This window comes from Helicoverpa armigera, chromosome 16 (genome assembly GCF_030705265.1).
Source record: "Helicoverpa armigera isolate CAAS_96S chromosome 16, ASM3070526v1, whole genome shotgun sequence".
In the NCBI taxonomy this organism is placed as follows: Eukaryota; Metazoa; Arthropoda; class Insecta; order Lepidoptera; family Noctuidae; genus Helicoverpa; species Helicoverpa armigera.
The window spans coordinates 7,496,555-7,513,526 of NC_087135.1; the positions used below are offsets into that span (position 1 = coordinate 7,496,555).

At 43.0% G+C, this 16,972-nt stretch overlaps 2 protein-coding genes and 2 long non-coding RNA genes across 5 annotated transcripts; 3 read left to right on the plus strand and 1 right to left on the minus strand.

Annotated features, from left to right (window-relative positions):
- The first annotated feature begins 4,049 nt into the window (after positions 1–4,049).
- Positions 4,050–5,583, plus strand: LOC126053864 (putative 115 kDa protein in type-1 retrotransposable element R1DM). 2 transcript variants are annotated; one of them, XM_049837177.2, is made up of 2 exons: positions 4,050–4,305; positions 4,390–5,583. In XM_049837177.2, exons 1-2 carry the CDS (start codon positions 4,134–4,136, stop codon positions 5,238–5,240), a joined length of 1,023 nt encoding a protein of 340 aa, XP_049693134.2. In that variant the 5' UTR covers positions 4,050–4,133; the 3' UTR covers positions 5,241–5,583. The 2 variants fall into 2 exon arrangements, with proteins under 2 accessions (XP_049693134.2, XP_049693133.2); XM_049837176.2 differs by having other exon boundaries at positions 4,403–5,583.
- Positions 5,584–6,940: 1,357 nt separating this feature from the next.
- LOC126054345 (uncharacterized) lies at positions 6,941–10,081 on the minus strand. The gene is made up of 2 exons (XR_010277245.1): positions 8,724–10,081; positions 6,941–8,314 (listed from the first exon to the last, which is right to left on the minus strand). It is a non-coding gene; the product is annotated as an uncharacterized LOC126054345 (long non-coding RNA).
- Positions 10,082–10,190: 109 nt separating this feature from the next.
- LOC135117954 (uncharacterized) lies at positions 10,191–11,205 on the plus strand. Its single transcript, XR_010277274.1, has 3 exons — positions 10,191–10,303; positions 10,615–10,743; positions 11,017–11,205. It is a non-coding gene; the product is annotated as an uncharacterized LOC135117954 (long non-coding RNA).
- Positions 11,206–11,522: 317 nt separating this feature from the next.
- Positions 11,523–16,808, plus strand: LOC110379358 (cilia- and flagella-associated protein 61). The gene is made up of 11 exons (XM_049844733.2): positions 11,523–11,647; positions 11,943–12,103; positions 12,314–12,468; positions 12,721–12,919; positions 13,228–13,397; positions 14,347–14,471; positions 14,924–15,101; positions 15,458–15,628; positions 15,952–16,062; positions 16,263–16,334; positions 16,541–16,808. Exons 1-11 carry the CDS (start codon positions 11,613–11,615, stop codon positions 16,760–16,762), a joined length of 1,599 nt encoding a protein of 532 aa, XP_049700690.2. The 5' UTR covers positions 11,523–11,612; the 3' UTR covers positions 16,763–16,808.
- The last annotated feature ends 164 nt before the right edge of the window (positions 16,809–16,972 follow it).

The following is a 16,972-nucleotide window of genomic DNA, read 5'->3' on the forward strand; positions in this document are numbered from 1 at the left end:
GAACACCTTTCCATACCCGGATAAATTATAGCCTACCTAATCAAATCTTTCCTCTTTATAATATTAGTATAGACTCATAATTACCGTTATTGATAGTTATTATTATTTTAGTAATAGCAAGGGAAATAAAAAAAAAACAAAACATGAATAAACTATTTATTCTTCATAAAATATTTCGTCCAAAGATTGAGCTGGAGCACTCACATTGTTGAAGCGGCCCCAGCTTAAATACCACAATACTGTCATAGTATGAGCACAACACCCTACCGTACGGTTACCCACTAGACAGTTACAATAGTAAGCAATGATACTTTCTAAAGAATTTGCCCGATCTTCATCTCTACTTATCAACAAATAAGAGTAATATGTTTTATGGCTCACATGGCGGGACTTAATTCTAGTCCTAATTAAATAATTATTTTGACCCAATATTAAGGGCAAATCCTCTTCCAAGACATCATTGCTTACTTCAACATTATAAGTACCATTACTTCTTATGTGCTCCCCATAATAGGATCTAGCCTGTTTTAATTGGTAAGATCCCAATGCAAATCTTCTTAAATCATCTAAAGTTAATCTTGGAAAATGATCTAAATGGGGAGCATTGCTGTCTATGTTTTGGAAAACCGTACGTCTCCTATTGATGTTATCCCTTCGAATAAATTCCCCCAAATAATTACTACTGTTTAATCTCGCCTGAGCAATTTGCACATACTCTGCAGCGTCAGGTCTATCTTCAATTGTTGGGTGGAATTTATTCAAAAGGGCACAAACAATTTTAAAATCATCCATAAGGTGTGTTGATGCTCTGTTAAAATATTCTTGTCGAAACAGTTTGTAGTCTCTTTTGATGCGACCATTTACAATTTCAACTACCCATCTACACATAGTCACACACCTAGACTTGTTTGCTTGGTCAGTGGTCAATTGAAATTCACCTTCCAATAATGACTCAGGCATGTATGTTTTATAATTATAGCTTTGGAGTTCAGGGATCACGTCTCTAAATCCCTATCCAATATAAAGACATCCCCTGTCTAAAAATGAGCGCATTGGACCACTTTCATTACGAAATAGATCACTCATGATTGTCGAGTCATTTTTGTTGCTTCATATGGTCCAATGCACTCTAAAATATATCCATCACAACATGTGATTAAAAGGGTTTAACCAAATTATTATATTTGTGTAGACTATATGTCTGTTTCTGATATTTGTAGTTACTACTACTCTGTACATAAACATATGTACCATCACATATGACAATAGCAGGTTTAGAATCTGGAGCCATGCTACTGTCTCCGAATAGACCTTCAGGAATAGTCCTGTTACGTGAGGCCACATTTTGTATATTAGTGTGATTAACTCCCAAATGCATTGGTACAAAATGTTCTTTTAAACATTCCCTAACAATGTTCATTTTTTTTTCTAATGTAGATCGTGGCAATTGAAAAAGAGTTGCCAGTCTTTGGTTGCTGTCCCCTGTCCTAAGTTTAACAAGAAATGTGCTTAATGCAAGGCTAGGATTTCTAACCTTATTATGTAAAGTAGGAAGGCTATTTAATATTTCATTAAACTGCATCTCTGTAAGTCCCAGCCAATAATGGCGTAAATGTGCATCCATTGCTGCAATATTATTAAAATCTAAACTTCTTTCTTTTGGGTTGACGTTCTCCCCAGCCGCCTCCAAGTGCGTGGTACAGTTCGAGCCTGTAACACCGGCGTCACCCGGGACCTTAGGTCGCAGGGAAGACTTCGGTCTCGCCCTCCTGCCTATGCTAAGAGCTGCTTCTCCCCCATCCCACCCCTTCAAAGTCCTGTCGTGTGCACAGCGCACATACCCATCCCTCGCACATACAGTCACTTCCAACCCCAGTCAAACTCCTAACCCTTTCCCAGTTTTTCCCCCAACCCCTCCACAATCCAACTCCACTCCTTACCGTGATCCTTGTGACTAAGTGGTTGCGGGCCCGTCCATCACTTATTCTCTGATGATGGCGGGTAGGAGTAAACAGTCACCTGCGCTAGGACCTGCGCAGTCGAGCGCCGTAAGTGGGGATGAAGGAATCCTGGGGGGTTGAGCCAAGCGGCGCTGGCGGTAATGCGTCCGTGCGGCAACACGCCCCCTTTGGTCTGGATTTCACGCGAAACGGTTGCCCTACCTTAGAGCCATGGGTTAGGGAAATGGCCAATCGTGTCCCGTCAGAGGGCCACAGGCGAGGGACGTGGGGTCCGCGAAAGCCGTCCTTGGGCGGCCGTAGCGGTGGTGAAGGTCATGCTGACGGTGCAAGTGAAGGTTGGAAGTCGGGACTTTCTGCTCCAGACTCCAGCCTGATCGAGTGCCCGATGTCGCACTGTAAGCCAGCCTCGCGTTCCTATATCTACCGGGTAGTCCTAGCGTGCCTACCTTCAGTAGGGCGCTCCCAGTTGCGGGCTCCATGGAGGGTGGGAGCTCGGTAGATGAAACTAAAAATAATCAAAAATATGGATAACACTAAAATAAATTTTACCGGCGTAAGGGTGGAGTCAGCGAAAGCCGACGACACTCCTACGACCTGCGCGAACACCGCGCATTCTGCCCCCGTGGGCAAATGCGACAAAGGTCCAGGCATGGCGAGAACCGTGCCGAAGACCAAACGTCAAAGCAGGAGGAAGGGACCAGGTAAAGCTGGTACCGACTCCACAAACAGGGCGAGGGTTATAGGTACGGGTAAAACCAGTACCGACCCAAGCACCCCCGTGACGGTTCCGTCGGCGGCTCACCCCCTCGGCGGTCCTCACATAACACAGCACACCGAGCAAATTGCTCCACATGCCGGCACCTCCGGGCCATCTGCCTCCGTCAACGCGGACACGGTAACCCGGACTGAGGACTACTTCTCCTCCGCATGGCAGGTGCAAAAACGCAAGGGCAAGGGGAAACAAACTCCACAACCCCAACGCCCTAACCAAAACCAACATGGCGTGAGCTCCAAGAAGAGGAAGATCAACCCACGCCAGCGCAGGCGAGCGCGCATGAACGCGAACGCCGCGCCCGACACACCAGCTCTACCCGCTGCCCCAACCTCCGGCCAGCCATGCTTCTGTGCCGGTGGGCGTACACAGGCCCAGGCAGGCGAAAGCCGACCTGGACCGAGTGGTCGTCCGCCGGGCGCGGGGGCCGGCAGGCCGGTGAAGGAAGGGGACGAAACAATAAGCCCTGCAGGTGAGGTACAGACAGCTGCCAAACGCGCTCTGAACGAGACACTTTCGCCCCGTGGGAAGCGCAAACGACAGTGCCTGGACCCGTCCAAGCGGGCCACTCCTCGGGTAAGCTACGCTCAAGCAACCAAGAAGTCCCTGTGCATCGCAGTTACATGCGGCCACACCGGGATCCTAACAAAGGACGTAGCGGACACGATACTGACGGGGATACAGAAGACCATCCTAAAGGAGGCATGGTCCCCGAACAACAAACAACCGGGGCCAGCTTTTAATGGTAAGCCGGTTTACACAGAAGGCGTCCTGAAGCTGTGGTGCTCCAACGACCACACTTTGACATGGTTTCAAAAAACCATCGCCGACTTGGCCCTTTCAACCGGCCACCAGCTGATCATCAAGAGCCAGTCGGAAATTACACGAAGGATCAGGTGTGGCATCCTGATCCCTAATGAACAGGGCCATCACCGACTCGCGAGACATCGGGCGGATTCTGGCATACCAGAACCCGCAGATCGCGGTCGACAGGTGGGTGCTCCAAAGACAGGAGAAGCAGCAAGGCGCCAGCTTTGTGGTGGTGGGAATCCCGGAGGAACAAATCGCGACCCTGATGAAGTCCGGGCGCCGCCTCGCCTTCGGGCTGGGTGCGGTGTACGTGAAATTCCAGGGTCACAACGGCAAGTTTGCCGATACTCCGCCGGGATGGGACCCCGCCACTTTCACCATCCAGAAACAGCCTGGCACAAGTACCACGACCAGCGAGGGCGCTGGCCCCACCGAGGCCCTGCGGTGCCCGTACCCGCAACCGTCCCCTCACAGGACGACGACCCGGAAGAAGCCCTTCTGACGGGTTCAGACCTGGAGGGACGAAGTCGAGTCCGGGGACCTGCTGGCCGGGCTACAGCTTGGAGGAGACGAGGAGGGCGCAATCTGCGATGGCGTCCCCTTCTTCGTCGACAATTAAAATCCTCCAAGCAAACCTCCACCACAGCCAAACCGCGACGGCTCAGCTGCGCAAATGGTTGGAGGTTCAACACACGGCCATTGCCCTAATCCAGGAGCCGTGGGTCAGGGCCGGCCAAATCAGAGGACTCTCCAATCTTGGAGGTAAGATTCACGTAGACATACATCACGACCATCCCAGGGCGTGCATCTATACAACAAAAAACATAAAAACACAGTTTTTATCAGATTTCTGTTGCAGAGACCAATCTGCCATCTCAATACAGCAACCTGCTTTAAACATGGAGATCACCCTCGCCTCGGTATACATGCCCGAAGCAGAGGAGCCTCCTCCCTACGACCTCGCCCGCCTGGTGAATCACTGCGAGAGAGAAGGGAAGGAAGTGATTATCGGTACTGACTCCAACGCACACCACCCTTTGTGGGGAATGGATACACACAACGATAGGGGTAAGACCTTATTTGATTACTTATTCACAACCAACCTATCACTAATAAACACTGGATCAGAACCAACTTTCGTCACTAGACGAAGTCAAACAATTATAGACCTGACTCTCGCATCAGAGAGCGTAGCGGAGCTAATCACAGGATGGCATGTCTCTAAGGAGGCATCTTGCTCAGACCACAGATGGATCCGCTTTGACCTACAGGTCTGTATACAAGAAACACCACCGAAACGGAACCCACGCAATACGGACCGCGCGACGTACACCCGTACGCTCAGCACCAAACTTGCGCAACTCGGGGACCCTACAAATTACGTGGACACAGAACAAATTGACGAACAGGTAAGCTACCTCACACAGTCAATGATAGACAGCTATCAAACAGCCTGCCCCGAAACTGCATACCAGAAAACACCAGGGAAACAACCATGGTGGGGTGCGGAACTAGAACGCAGGCGTAAACAAGTGAGAAAAACTCTAAACAGAGCAATGAATACATGTGCCGACGAGGATTGGGACGACTATAAGGCGGCCAAATCAAGGTACAAGAAATGCATCAGATTCCGAAGTACCAGGGATGGCGCAAGTTCTGTGGTAACATCGAGTCCTGTCAACAAGCAAACAGGGTAAGGAAAATCCTAGCACAACAAAACACACCTGGTCTGGGCACTCTCCGAAAACCAGACAACACACATACCACATCGCCGGAAGAAACGAAGCGCGTCCTAATTGAGACCCACTTCCCAGGATGCGTTTTCACGCAAAATGTAGAATGGCATGAGGTAACACAAACACCAACTGAAGAAGATTGGTCATACGCACAAAAAATCGTCACAATGGAAAAACTCCATTGGGCAATTCAAAGCTTCCACCCATACAAAGCAGCAGGTCCGGACGGAATCTTCCCAGCGCTCCTGCAATGGGGAGGACCATACATCTCATATAGACTATTAAGACTAATGAGAGCATGCCTGGCTTTCGATATGTCCCCAAAAATGGAGGGAGGTCAAAGTAGTCTTTATCCCAAAGCCAGGTAAAGGAGACTACACAAGCGCAAAATCTTACAGACCAATCAGCCTGACATCCTTTGCTCTAAAAACCCTGGAAAGGTTATGTGAGCGAGAGCTGAGGGACGGTGCGCTAAGAAACAACCCCCTGCATCCGAATCAGCACGCATATAGCTCGGGGAAATCAACAGAATCAGCGCTTCATCTGGTAGTAAGCCGGATAGAGGAGGCAATAGAACAAAAAGGCATCTGCCTTGGCACCTTTATAGACATTGAGGGAGCCTTTGATAAAACAAACTTCGTTAGCATAACAACGAGTTTACTCAGACACAGAGTTAACCCGATGCTAACTGATTGGATCACAAACATGCTCAGCAAACGCGTGGTACGCTTTGAAGATGATGACAAATCAGCACTAATAGCCAGAGGATGTCCACAGGGAGGGGTACTGTCCCCGCTCCTGTGGAATCTAGTGATTAATGATCTCATCACAAAACTAAACGCAAACCACGACTACACAATAGGTTATGCGGATGACCTTGCCATCCTCATCTCAGGCAAGGTAACTGACACTATCTGCAACCTTACTCAACAGGCCCTACGAATCGTAGAACAGTGGTGCAGGGAATTTGACCTTTCAGTAAACCCCACCAAGACTGAGTTAGTCATGTTCACAAACAAACGAACGTTGGGACCGTACAAACTACCTAAACTCTTCAATACAGAACTCAAACTATCCAACGAAGTCAAATACCTTGGCGTCACTCTGGACAGTAAGCTGAAATGGAGTAATCATATAGACAATAAAGTAAACAGAGCCAGCATTACCTTTGGCAATGTAAGAAAATGATAGGGAAGAAATGGGGCTTATCCCTAAGATAATACTATGGCTATACAAAACAGTGATCCGCCCCATGATCACTTACGGCGCCTTAGTCTGGTGGCCCAAAACCGACCAAACTACAGTCGCAAATAAACTGGCGCGAGTCCAAAGACAAGCCTGCATGGCAGCCACAGGTGGCATGAGGACAACACCAACGGCAGCGTTGGAAGCCATGCTAGGTCTGCCGCCGCTGAACCTCTTTGCACAGCAAGAAGCAGCAATGACGGCTCTAAGACTCAAAACCCTTAATCTCTGGAGCAAGTTGCCTACAAAACACACAACTATACTAAACAATCTTTATGCAGACTTTCCCATTATGCAGGCTATAAACGACCGCATACCCAAAGTCTTTATATTCGATAAGAAATACAGGATCCAACTTTTGAGGATCATCGTTACGAGGGACATAATCCCAAAGAACTAAGAATTTTCACCGACGGATCCAAAACAAGCACCGGCACAGGTTCAGGCCTCTTCTCAGAAGACCTAAACATACACATATTCACACCCCTAGGAGTACATAATACAGTATTCCAAGCTGAATGTATAGGCATCTCCCTAGCGGCCGAAGCAGTCATAAAGCGGGAAGTAACCGGTCACTCTATCCGAATACTCTCAGATAGCATGGCAGTAATACAGGCCCTAAGCAAACACTGCGCAAACTCCGGCCTTATACACGAGTGCCACCAACGGTTAAACAAGGTAGGCAGTTTAAATAACATAACCATTCAATGGATAAAAGGACACAGTGGCTCCCGAGGCAACGATGCAGCGGATGAGCTGGCGAGAAGGGGATCAGACCAAACAGCAGTAGGACCAGAACCCATACTGCCACTCCCTTCGGCCACCTACGAACACTGGTAAGACAGCGTACTAGGCACAAACACAACCACCTCTGGACTAACCACAGCGCGTGCAGGCAGGCGAAGATGGCCCTCCCGACCATCAACGATCGCCTCACTAAACAGCTGATGGGCCTATCAAAGCAGAATTTACGTAAGTTTACGGCAGTTCTAACTGGACACGGCTCCTTCAATAAACACCTCTATGTTATAGGAGTTACAGACAGTCCCTTATGCAGAGCCTGCATGGGGGAAGAAGAAACAGCGGCACACGTGCTACTAGACTGCCCTGAAACCGCCATATACAGGGCTAAGTACTTCGGTAACCCAGGTACTATCCAAGAGATAGTCAGCAAAATTAAACCTCTGCTGGCTTTTCTCGAGGAGTTGGGGTGGATCGAGTGAATAAACACCCATTATCACCCTCACACGCAAAATACGCGCTTTGTCGTGGAGTTGCGGAAACCAGCCCGAGTAATCTAATCTAATCTAATCTAAACTTCTTTGAGAAGCTCTTTCCAGTATGGAAAATATATCATCAACTTGAAAGCTAGTAAAGTCATTTAGGTTGGTAGTCAGTTCATCCCACTGATTGCTATATAAATGGTGATGACAGATTCTAGCATTTAAAGGTATATATATATTGTACTGCAATAACAACAGTTCCTTTATAGTCATAGGTACTAAAAGACGTTCATCATTATCACAGCCTACAAACATACAGTGACGAGAAGCTGCAGCAACTCGTTTATACTTTTGTGAGTTAATCTTAGATTGAACTCGTAATGCTTGTTGTGGTTGAGATGTTGGAGCTGGCATTGGAGGTGGTTCAGGTATCTCGGGGTCTTCTAATGAAGATAGAGCTGCATCCATGACCCTTGCAGGTCTGTTTGAATCTTGAACCTCCAAACGTCTCGTCTCCCGAGTTGCTGCTAACCAGCAAGGAATGCACACTTTTTGTAAATGTGGAACCTAAAATGAAATAGTTGGTATTAGTGAATATCAGAATAGGTACCAAACCCTATATTGTTATTGTGCAAGCATATGAATAAAAATAGCATCAATTAGAAATAAACTATGCAGCATTTTTCTGAAACATTATTTAGAAAATGTTAAACACAATTGCAGGGTATGAGATCTCAGGTTCAGTTCCAGGATTGGGTTTCTGGGTATTTCCATTAAGATTTCATGAGTAGTAACCAGAAGAGCCTGGAATACTGGGTTTGTGCCTGGTTGATTGCATGGTCTCACCGTTATTACTTAGAACATAACTGACAAAATGTATTGTGTACTGTTAGGTACACCTCTGCCTAATCGTCGTCACGCTTGTGATTGGGGATTATAGGCGTGATGATACAGAATGTTATTAAATAATACTCACCAGATGTGCTAAAGTCCATCTTAAAATCATGCTACGTTGTGGACAGTCTAACTCAACTCTGTGGGTTCTCCGACTTGCAACAGAGATACCACATCCATAACAAACATTTAAGTGACCATATGCAGGTGATATATCCTCGTGGGATCCAGTTATATTTGACAATATCCTTTCTTGCAACAGCAAATAACATTCAATACATAGGATATCATCTGACGTTACCTGGAAAAGATTATATTCTATACTATTCTATATTTATAACTGCTTAAACTTGTAAATACATAAACTCTCATAAAGAACTAAGTTTACAGTGCTAAGTTTACTCTAATCAAATGTTATTTTGAGTTTGCATAATGCATTTAACCACTATATTTATATTGTCCACAATAATTATTATTGTTTATGCACACGATAACTTACAGGTGTAGGCGTTGTCCAAGTTCGTAGAAGAACTGTCATTTGCTCGTTCAACTCCTCAACTGTATACCGGCGTAAATTAGACGCTAGTAAAGGGAACAGTTAATACAGCGTCGGTAAGACAGGCGGTGTGCCCGACTTCTGGCTGGGGTAGACATAGTTCTGACAAAACAGTTCGGGAGTTCAATATCACACAAGGATTTCACTAAGAGTCAAATTGTTCTCCAAGAATAGCACTTTATCTCACAAAGAACAGCACAAACAAGAGTCAAGCACTTAGAGTCAATATCTCACAAAGAGGAGTCAATTATCTCACAAAACATAAAGTAAGTACGCGAGGAACTTATTAGCTCAACTCGGTGGTAGCAGAAAGGCACGTATCGTAAATAATAACTAAGTAAATACGGAATTCAAAACTCAACGTATTATACAAAGCAATCACGAACACACAACGAACGAACGTCAAAGTGATGTGACATGCGCAAGTAAATGTTGCCAGAGCAATTATATTTAATCATTAATAAATCGATTTAAGTTTTTAAATTACGTAAGGCTTTTATTTTAATTTAAAATCGCTCTTATCTTATCTATCTTATCTTATCTGTTCAACAATATAGACTTATCATGAATATAGTTAGAATAATAATTAAAAATAATTGTATTTTTTTATTTTTAATAACTGTTTTGTTTTGATATCGATTACTCTATTGATTAAAATACGTAATTTTCAATAGTTATTTGATATCTGGCAACTTTTTTTTGTTTACCAATCAAACGGATGTCGACGTAATGTTTAACTATTAATTAATTTTAACTTTATTCCCAGGGTGAAAGAAATTGTATAAAAAATAATTTGGAAACAAAAAAATAAACAATATTTTTAGGTTATTATTCCATTCAGGCACACGATACCACAAAAGGGACCTGCCCCGTGGCAATCTCCTTTCCAGATAGATAGATAAAACTTATATCCTGATCAATTACATGTCTAACATAGTCAGTTTTACTTGATGGTTGCTGGTTATTCCCACAATTTTTATATTTTAGACAGTCCAGAAGGCTAACTCCATGGTAGCCTCCATGATACCTCTTACACCAAGAACTGTTGAGATTGACAGTACCGCTGTGCCAGAGCTTAGGAGAACATGCTTTTTGACGGAGAAAATGTAAGTCTTGTGTCAGTTTTCCTTAAAGTATAAAATTGCTGAAGGGATCCTAAAAGTAAATACTGGAGCTTAGTTTTCTTTGCTAGGATTTATCGAGCAATGACGTTAGATATGATTTTGCTTTGTATGTTTTGCTTCCATATAACAGTCAGGCGTTTAAAAACGCTCTGATTGATTGGATGCAGTCTAGATTCTAGAACATAGTTGATACTTATAAATGTACGTATAGATTGTGTGTTATCTTATAGCTTGCATGAATTTTCTGCTGAAGAATTATGTCAAGGTGCTTAAAAAGCTTCATTTATTTCCAGCATACCTTTCAGTACATGGTTTATAAGTAAAAAGTATACAACCATCCCCAAAGTGGATGTAAACACTCACATAGTGGTTGTAGGTGCTTCTAGAACATGTCTCGGTTTCCTGAATGGCCTTTTATTCGAGTACGTATACATATTTATTTTTTACCGACTTCCCAAAAATGGAGAGGTTCTCAATGTAATGCCAGCTGTATAAACCAATTTCTCAAAGGGTTGACTTGATCCCCGGTAAAAAGTATCCTGACTTAACTATGACAGAAAGTAATTAGGATAGGAAAGGGTGCAACATATCTATGAATAATTCGAAAAATATCTGCTAGCTATCTAACAGCGGGTATAATATAAATTTATATCTCAAGATGTGATAAACCACTCTTACTCTATAACCCATTTCAGCCAAACATCCACCTACCTCACTTTCAACAACGTGACACTAATTTCGCCGCGTGGCTTGCCTTACAAGAGGCATTCGAAACCGGCAGCGGAGTCCATGTTCCTAAGATATTACGTCACTACCGATAAGTATCTGAAATGTGTTCCCTACACGTACTACGTGAATGTCATTCAGGGAACTGTCATGGAAATGGATCTGTGAGTGTTTTTAGCTTGTTGTATTTCTGTAGGATTTTTCATTTATTGATTTTACCTGATGTGCGGTACAGGCTGATGTAGTCGAAGATGCTTGTCTAGAAGGAAACCTATTCACTATTAACCTGAAAACTCCCGGATGACGACTAAGTTGGATTTAATTCTGGAATTCTGGGAACTCATCTTTAAGTTGGGTTTAGTTTAGAAGGATTTATATTCTGTGATTCATGGTCTCCAACCATATTAGTTTTCATTATTTTATCTTATTCTTTCCACATTAAGCATGATTAAATTCATATTGCATTTTCAGACAAAATAAGCTTGTAACTCTGACGAGTGGGAGCAGATACTACTACGATCTTCTTTTCCTATTCTTTGGTAAACAATATCAGCATCCCGACCATATGACACAACTGTTTGAGCGAGAAGATAATTACAAGTAAGACTATCATTCATTATTATAGTAGGCCTTCCAAAAAAAATCTATGTACATATCTATCTATTACACATGTAAATTAAAATCGATGAAAAACCAAAGGAGCGGTTGCAAACTACCGGATAAATAGCCCGTAAACTTTTCTTTCTTTTCTATCTATCGCGTGGCACTAAAAATCTGTCGTCACTTATGCTGTCATCGCTCGAACCGCTTTTCCGTTGTATGGATGGTTTTACAAACTCACGTTCTAGGAATACCCGAATTTATGCTCTAAAATTCTCAATATTTCTGACTTCAGTGCAACGCCACATTATACGCCATTAGACAAGCCCAGATTCAGTGATACGGAGATTCAGATAACCAACGATGATACACCGGACAATGTGTTCATTATAAACAACGTCGTCGAGGCCAATAGGCCTTTGAATTATCTACAAAATGCCATTGTTGATAGAAATAGTAAGTATATACGAGCGATTTCTAGGAAATTGGAATATTTATAAAGTTTTAAGGCTAAAATAATTTTAATTTGCTTAAGGCATGCTCTTTTGCCAGTCATTGCTATCCTACTTTTAACAGTTTTGCAAAGTCATATCGATACTTAATCAACTTTTGCGATTTCTTTCGATTTAAAGACTTGTTATAGTTTTAATAATACATTTTTTGTAGATAAAGTAATAGTTTACGGAGCTACCATACACGCTTACTTGTGCATCAATGCACTTTTGGAGTTCAGAATACGTCCCGAGAACATAATATTTGTGGAACCCTTCCCTTATGAAAATCCAAATAAGACTAGAGTACCGGTGTTCGATAACGTCTATGTTAGTACTTTATACTATCTTAGAAGTCATGTATTTTTAGTAGTCTAGTGAGAATAAAAATTGACCTTACTAGAAATGGTGGACCTTACTGAAGGGCGTTGTTAAATGCAAGATGAATAATGCTATTATTGATTAGTTTAATGCCAACTTTTTGATAATATTAAGCGATGCTACGTATTAGAGCTACTTAACATTTAAATTTTTAATTGAAGTAGGTATTGTTAAACATTATAATCTTAACTACTTTTACAGGTGGATAAAACGGTGATACAGATCTTGGAATCTTTAAAAATAAAAGTGTATCGATCCTTCTACTTCAAGTCATGGTCTGTGACAGTTGACAATCTGATAACTCATGCGGACTTCTTGTCGTATTCCGACTATCTGAATTTGGAGTGCGATGCGCTGTTCTATTTCGGAAAAGTAGGAGTCAATATGAGTACTTTTATAGGTGAGCTTCTTGTATGTAACTACGTTTGTTATACTAATTCACTATCATCACGCCACCTCAACCAATACCTAGTTAATATATAGCCGAAAATATCATCGTCAATGAAGTATTGGAAATCAATGTAGTAGCTAGACTACCAAATTCTTTTACTCATCTTTTGAGTTTATATTTTTAAACAGAACGTATGTGAAACTGCGAAGCAATATGCAGTTTTGTATTCAGGCATGTTTATATTTACCTACTACTAAGTATTTTATTATAATATCTAACCCAAAAGCTTTTACTTTATAACCTTCATATTCTTATAGCGATTCACAAAAGCGGTCTAGCATATGACGCGGGTATTGTAATAGACCACGAGTTCCGCACATTGGACCCGCACGTGTATGCCGCGGGTCCCTGCACGCGCTACCACAAGCGGTACTACGCTGACTCCAAGAGTCATAAGTATTATGAGAGCTCCGAGCTTGGGGAAAAGGTTTGTTTACTTACATATGTTCTTTATTGAAAAGAAAAAAAAAGCCGGGCAAGTGTGAGCCGGACTCGCGCACTGAGGATAGCGTGCCATCTATGAAATGGGTAAAATTCACGTTAAAATAAACTTTATTCTAGTTTTCAATATTTCAAGTGTCATAATTCATCAGATAAGTGGGAGGAGACGGGCGGACAGACAGCGAAGTCTTAGTAATAGGGATCCGTTTGCCCTAAGGGTCAGTTCACACCGAGACGCGACGCGGCGCGACGCTGCGCGCACATTTTTCACAGAGCGACTCAGAATATACTTTATTCACTACACGAAAAGATACACATTACATTGTGAGAATTCAGATTACGTTGCACCACGCAGCGCTGCGCCTCGCGGCGCCGCGCGGCGCCTCGCGGCGTAGCGCGACGTATCGTGACGTAGCTGTGCATCGCCGGACGAGCGACGTGCAAGAGCGGTGCTGCGCCTCGCGCGGCGCAGCGCGGCGTCGCGAGGTGCAGCCTGAGGCCGCTGTGGCGACTTCTCTACTATTTCCGTCCAGAATTCATTTAGAATTGATGCAGTTCGGTCGAGTGCTCAATTGAAAATATAATGATAGACTGGGATCTTGTTATAATCGGACTTCTTGCAGAAGAGGAAGAGGATGAAGTGTGATGAAGTGGTCGACTGCGGGAGGGCGCGGGGGCGGGGCCGCGCGGCGCCCGCGGCTTGTAGATGCGTCCCGCTGCGCCTCGCGGCGCCTCGCTGCGCAGCGAGGCGTCGTCCTGCAACGATTTTAAAAGATGCGCCTCGCGGCGTTGCGATGCGTCTCGCAACGCCGCGCGGCGCAGCGCGGCGCAGCGCGAAATCATTGGCCTCTTTGAGTATCGTCGCGTCGCGTCGCGTCTCGGTGTGAACTGACCCTAAGGGAATCTTAAAAAGTAATAAGAAATATCGTTCACAGTTGGGTATTCGAATTAGAAAGCAATTGGACCCGCTCTTCGTTGAAGCGAATTCGCCGTTTACTTATAGATGGTCACAAGATTATATGGTGAAACCTGATGCTGCTGCTGAAAAGTCGGTCACCTCGTGAGTTAATTGTTATTTTGGTAATGTGGTTTGTAGGTACCTAAGCTTTAAGTACGCATACGCGTTATTTATGTACGTGTGAGCGAGCCTCTAACATAGACTTCGTTACGTTAGGTACTACAGAACAAGTACCTATATATTTATGTAGGAGTTGGGGGAAGCTCACGAAAACGACTTTGTTTTTAGTTCGTTCATTTTAGCTCGTAACGCACAAAATTATATTTTTTTACATCTTACATCGTACAAATATGCACAATTGTCCGCCATCATTCGCACACAACGAATCGTTCCGTTCTCTCAATCATTTTCGCGTTCCATTTTACAGAAAATAAAGTTAAACTTATTTAAGGAAAATAGGCCCACATTTATATTCATTCATCCTTTGACTACCTACACAGTATATGATAGATTTATCAAAAGATTCTAACTAAACCATACTATAATATTTCCAGCTTAAACAAAACTGGCGTTCTCCACGGCAGTGACTTTGCTAGGCCCGAGATGGCGCTGATGTCGCTAACAAAGCCTACAGTCATGTATTGTGTGCTGCCCGGAGGACTCAAGTACTTGGAAGTACGCTCGCCGGGGAAGAAGATTCCACATCATTATGTGCAATCTTTAGAATATAACGTTAGTTTTTGCTCTCTTTTCCACGTTTCTACCAGGTCAAAAGAAGAGGAATGGTCAAAGACATCCTTGTATGAGTTTCTTTTAAAAACATATTTTTGCAAGATACCAAAGGGATATCTGCCCAAGATGGATAAACTAGACGATAGCATCAACATCAGGCCATACCATTTCACACTTTTTCACAGTATTCGTTTATTCTAAATTAATACTTTTTTTAGGAAACTATTTCCGCCCTTCATGTAAAAAACTCAACTTGATTCATAGGATGACATATTGCGCCGACCCCAAATAAAATTGGGAACAGGGCAGGAGGAAGAAGAGATAAAATTAATCCTACTTTTCCAATCATTATTCAGGGATACGTATTCGAGACGTTCAAATCAGGTTACTTCAAGCTCCACTTGAATAAGGACATGATTGTGGATGGAATCACTTGTCTAAGCCAGGGCAAGTTCTCTCTAGAAAACTTCAAGCATATCTACGGGAGACCAGCGTCAGAGCTGAATAATTTGCACTTGAGATATATGGTACGTTTTAATTTTTAAGTAACTTCACACTTAGGTATGTAACAAGGGCGCAAAATGAGTGTCACCGTGAACTACTGAACCGATTTAAAAACAGCATGTATTGTTGAAAAGCTACACTATCCCCAAGTGACATAGGCTTTATTTTATCTGGGAAGAAGTTTCCCCGGGAAGCGGAAACTACGGGAAAGAGCTAGTCACAAATACATACGACGGGATATAAGACTTTGTCAAGTCTTTCTTATTAATCATTTTTTCTATTGTCTTCCTTTATTCGCGTGTTTCAAATATCTTTTTGACTGGTTTCTTTTATTTATCTTATCCAGACAAACCAATTGGATAACTTCTTCGAATTCTTCCGTGCTTCGTGGGCTTTCTTCTTGTATCACGACCACGCCGATGACCTGTTTGCGATGATAAAACAACTGTTCCCCAAGGTAATATCTTAGGTCCATGTCATGTTCTATACTTAAATCATTATTTTTCTCAATATTTTTTTTGTGCCATGTCCCGTTGTTCCGAGCTTCCAAAAATTTGTTGAAAACTATCTATTTAACTGCAGTCTCCGATCCCAATATATTTATAAAAATATAAAAAGACTAGAGAGATAATGACCTAAGTAATTTTTATATTTCAGGGACAAAATAAAGGATTGACTGTCAAAGAAGCATTATGTGAAGTTGGCATGCGGCTTACCGACTCTACCTCGGTAATTACTGTTTCCTTTATGATTTTGATTGCATTTAAAATCTATACATAAGGCCCAAACTTTACCAATTTCGTTTTCAAACATCTCGTCTCCGGTCACTTAGTTCCTTACATGATTTATATATCACTGCAACTGAAGTGAACCTCGCTTTTGCTTTAGCTGTTTCTGCAGGTGCGCGTACTATACATTATATTTTACCCTTCCAGACAGTAAAAAAGATGGATCAGAAGATGGTAATTCAAGCGAACTTCGCGAAGTCGCCACACATAGAGGCGGTGACAGACTTTGTGATAGATTGGCTGTCACAACACGATGTGCTGTTGCCGATGTACCTACAACCAGGCCAGACTGTGTTGTATGATAGAGTATTAGACACTGCCCACCCGGTAGTAAAGAGGAGGAGGACGTTGCCTCAAATGCTGTTTTAAATTGTATTTTTTATATCAGTGATGTTTTAATGAATAAATATGTTATTGGGAAACTATAAATTAGTTTTTGTGTGTTTTTTGAGAAGACACAAATATGATTGCCGTTGATCTGTGAGTTGCTATGATTTTTCGCGCGAAAATATTCGCCAATCTTTCGATGTTATTCATGTAGTCACAAAACACTACATAAATACACCCATAATATACAGG

What these genes read in the sequence shown, in the direction of transcription:
- LOC110379358 (XM_049844733.2), top strand. Translation starts at nt 11,613, where the DNA reads ATGACACAACTGTTTGAGCGAGAAGATAATTACAA. An exon ending in GAGCGAGAAGATAATTACAA is followed by an intron (nt 11,648 to 11,942) that starts GTAAGACTATCA and finishes TTCTGACTTCAG; the next exon opens with TGCAACGCCACATTATACGC. An exon ending in TGCAATCTTTAGAATATAAC is followed by an intron (nt 15,102 to 15,457) that starts GTTAGTTTTTGC and finishes ATCATTATTCAG; the next exon opens with GGATACGTATTCGAGACGTT.
- LOC126053864 (XM_049837177.2), top strand. Translation starts at nt 4,134, where the DNA reads ATGGCGTCCCCTTCTTCGTCGACAATTAAAATCCTCCAAGCAAACCTC. An exon ending in AGGACTCTCCAATCTTGGAG is followed by an intron (nt 4,306 to 4,389) that starts GTAAGATTCACG and finishes AGTTTTTATCAG; the next exon opens with ATTTCTGTTGCAGAGACCAA.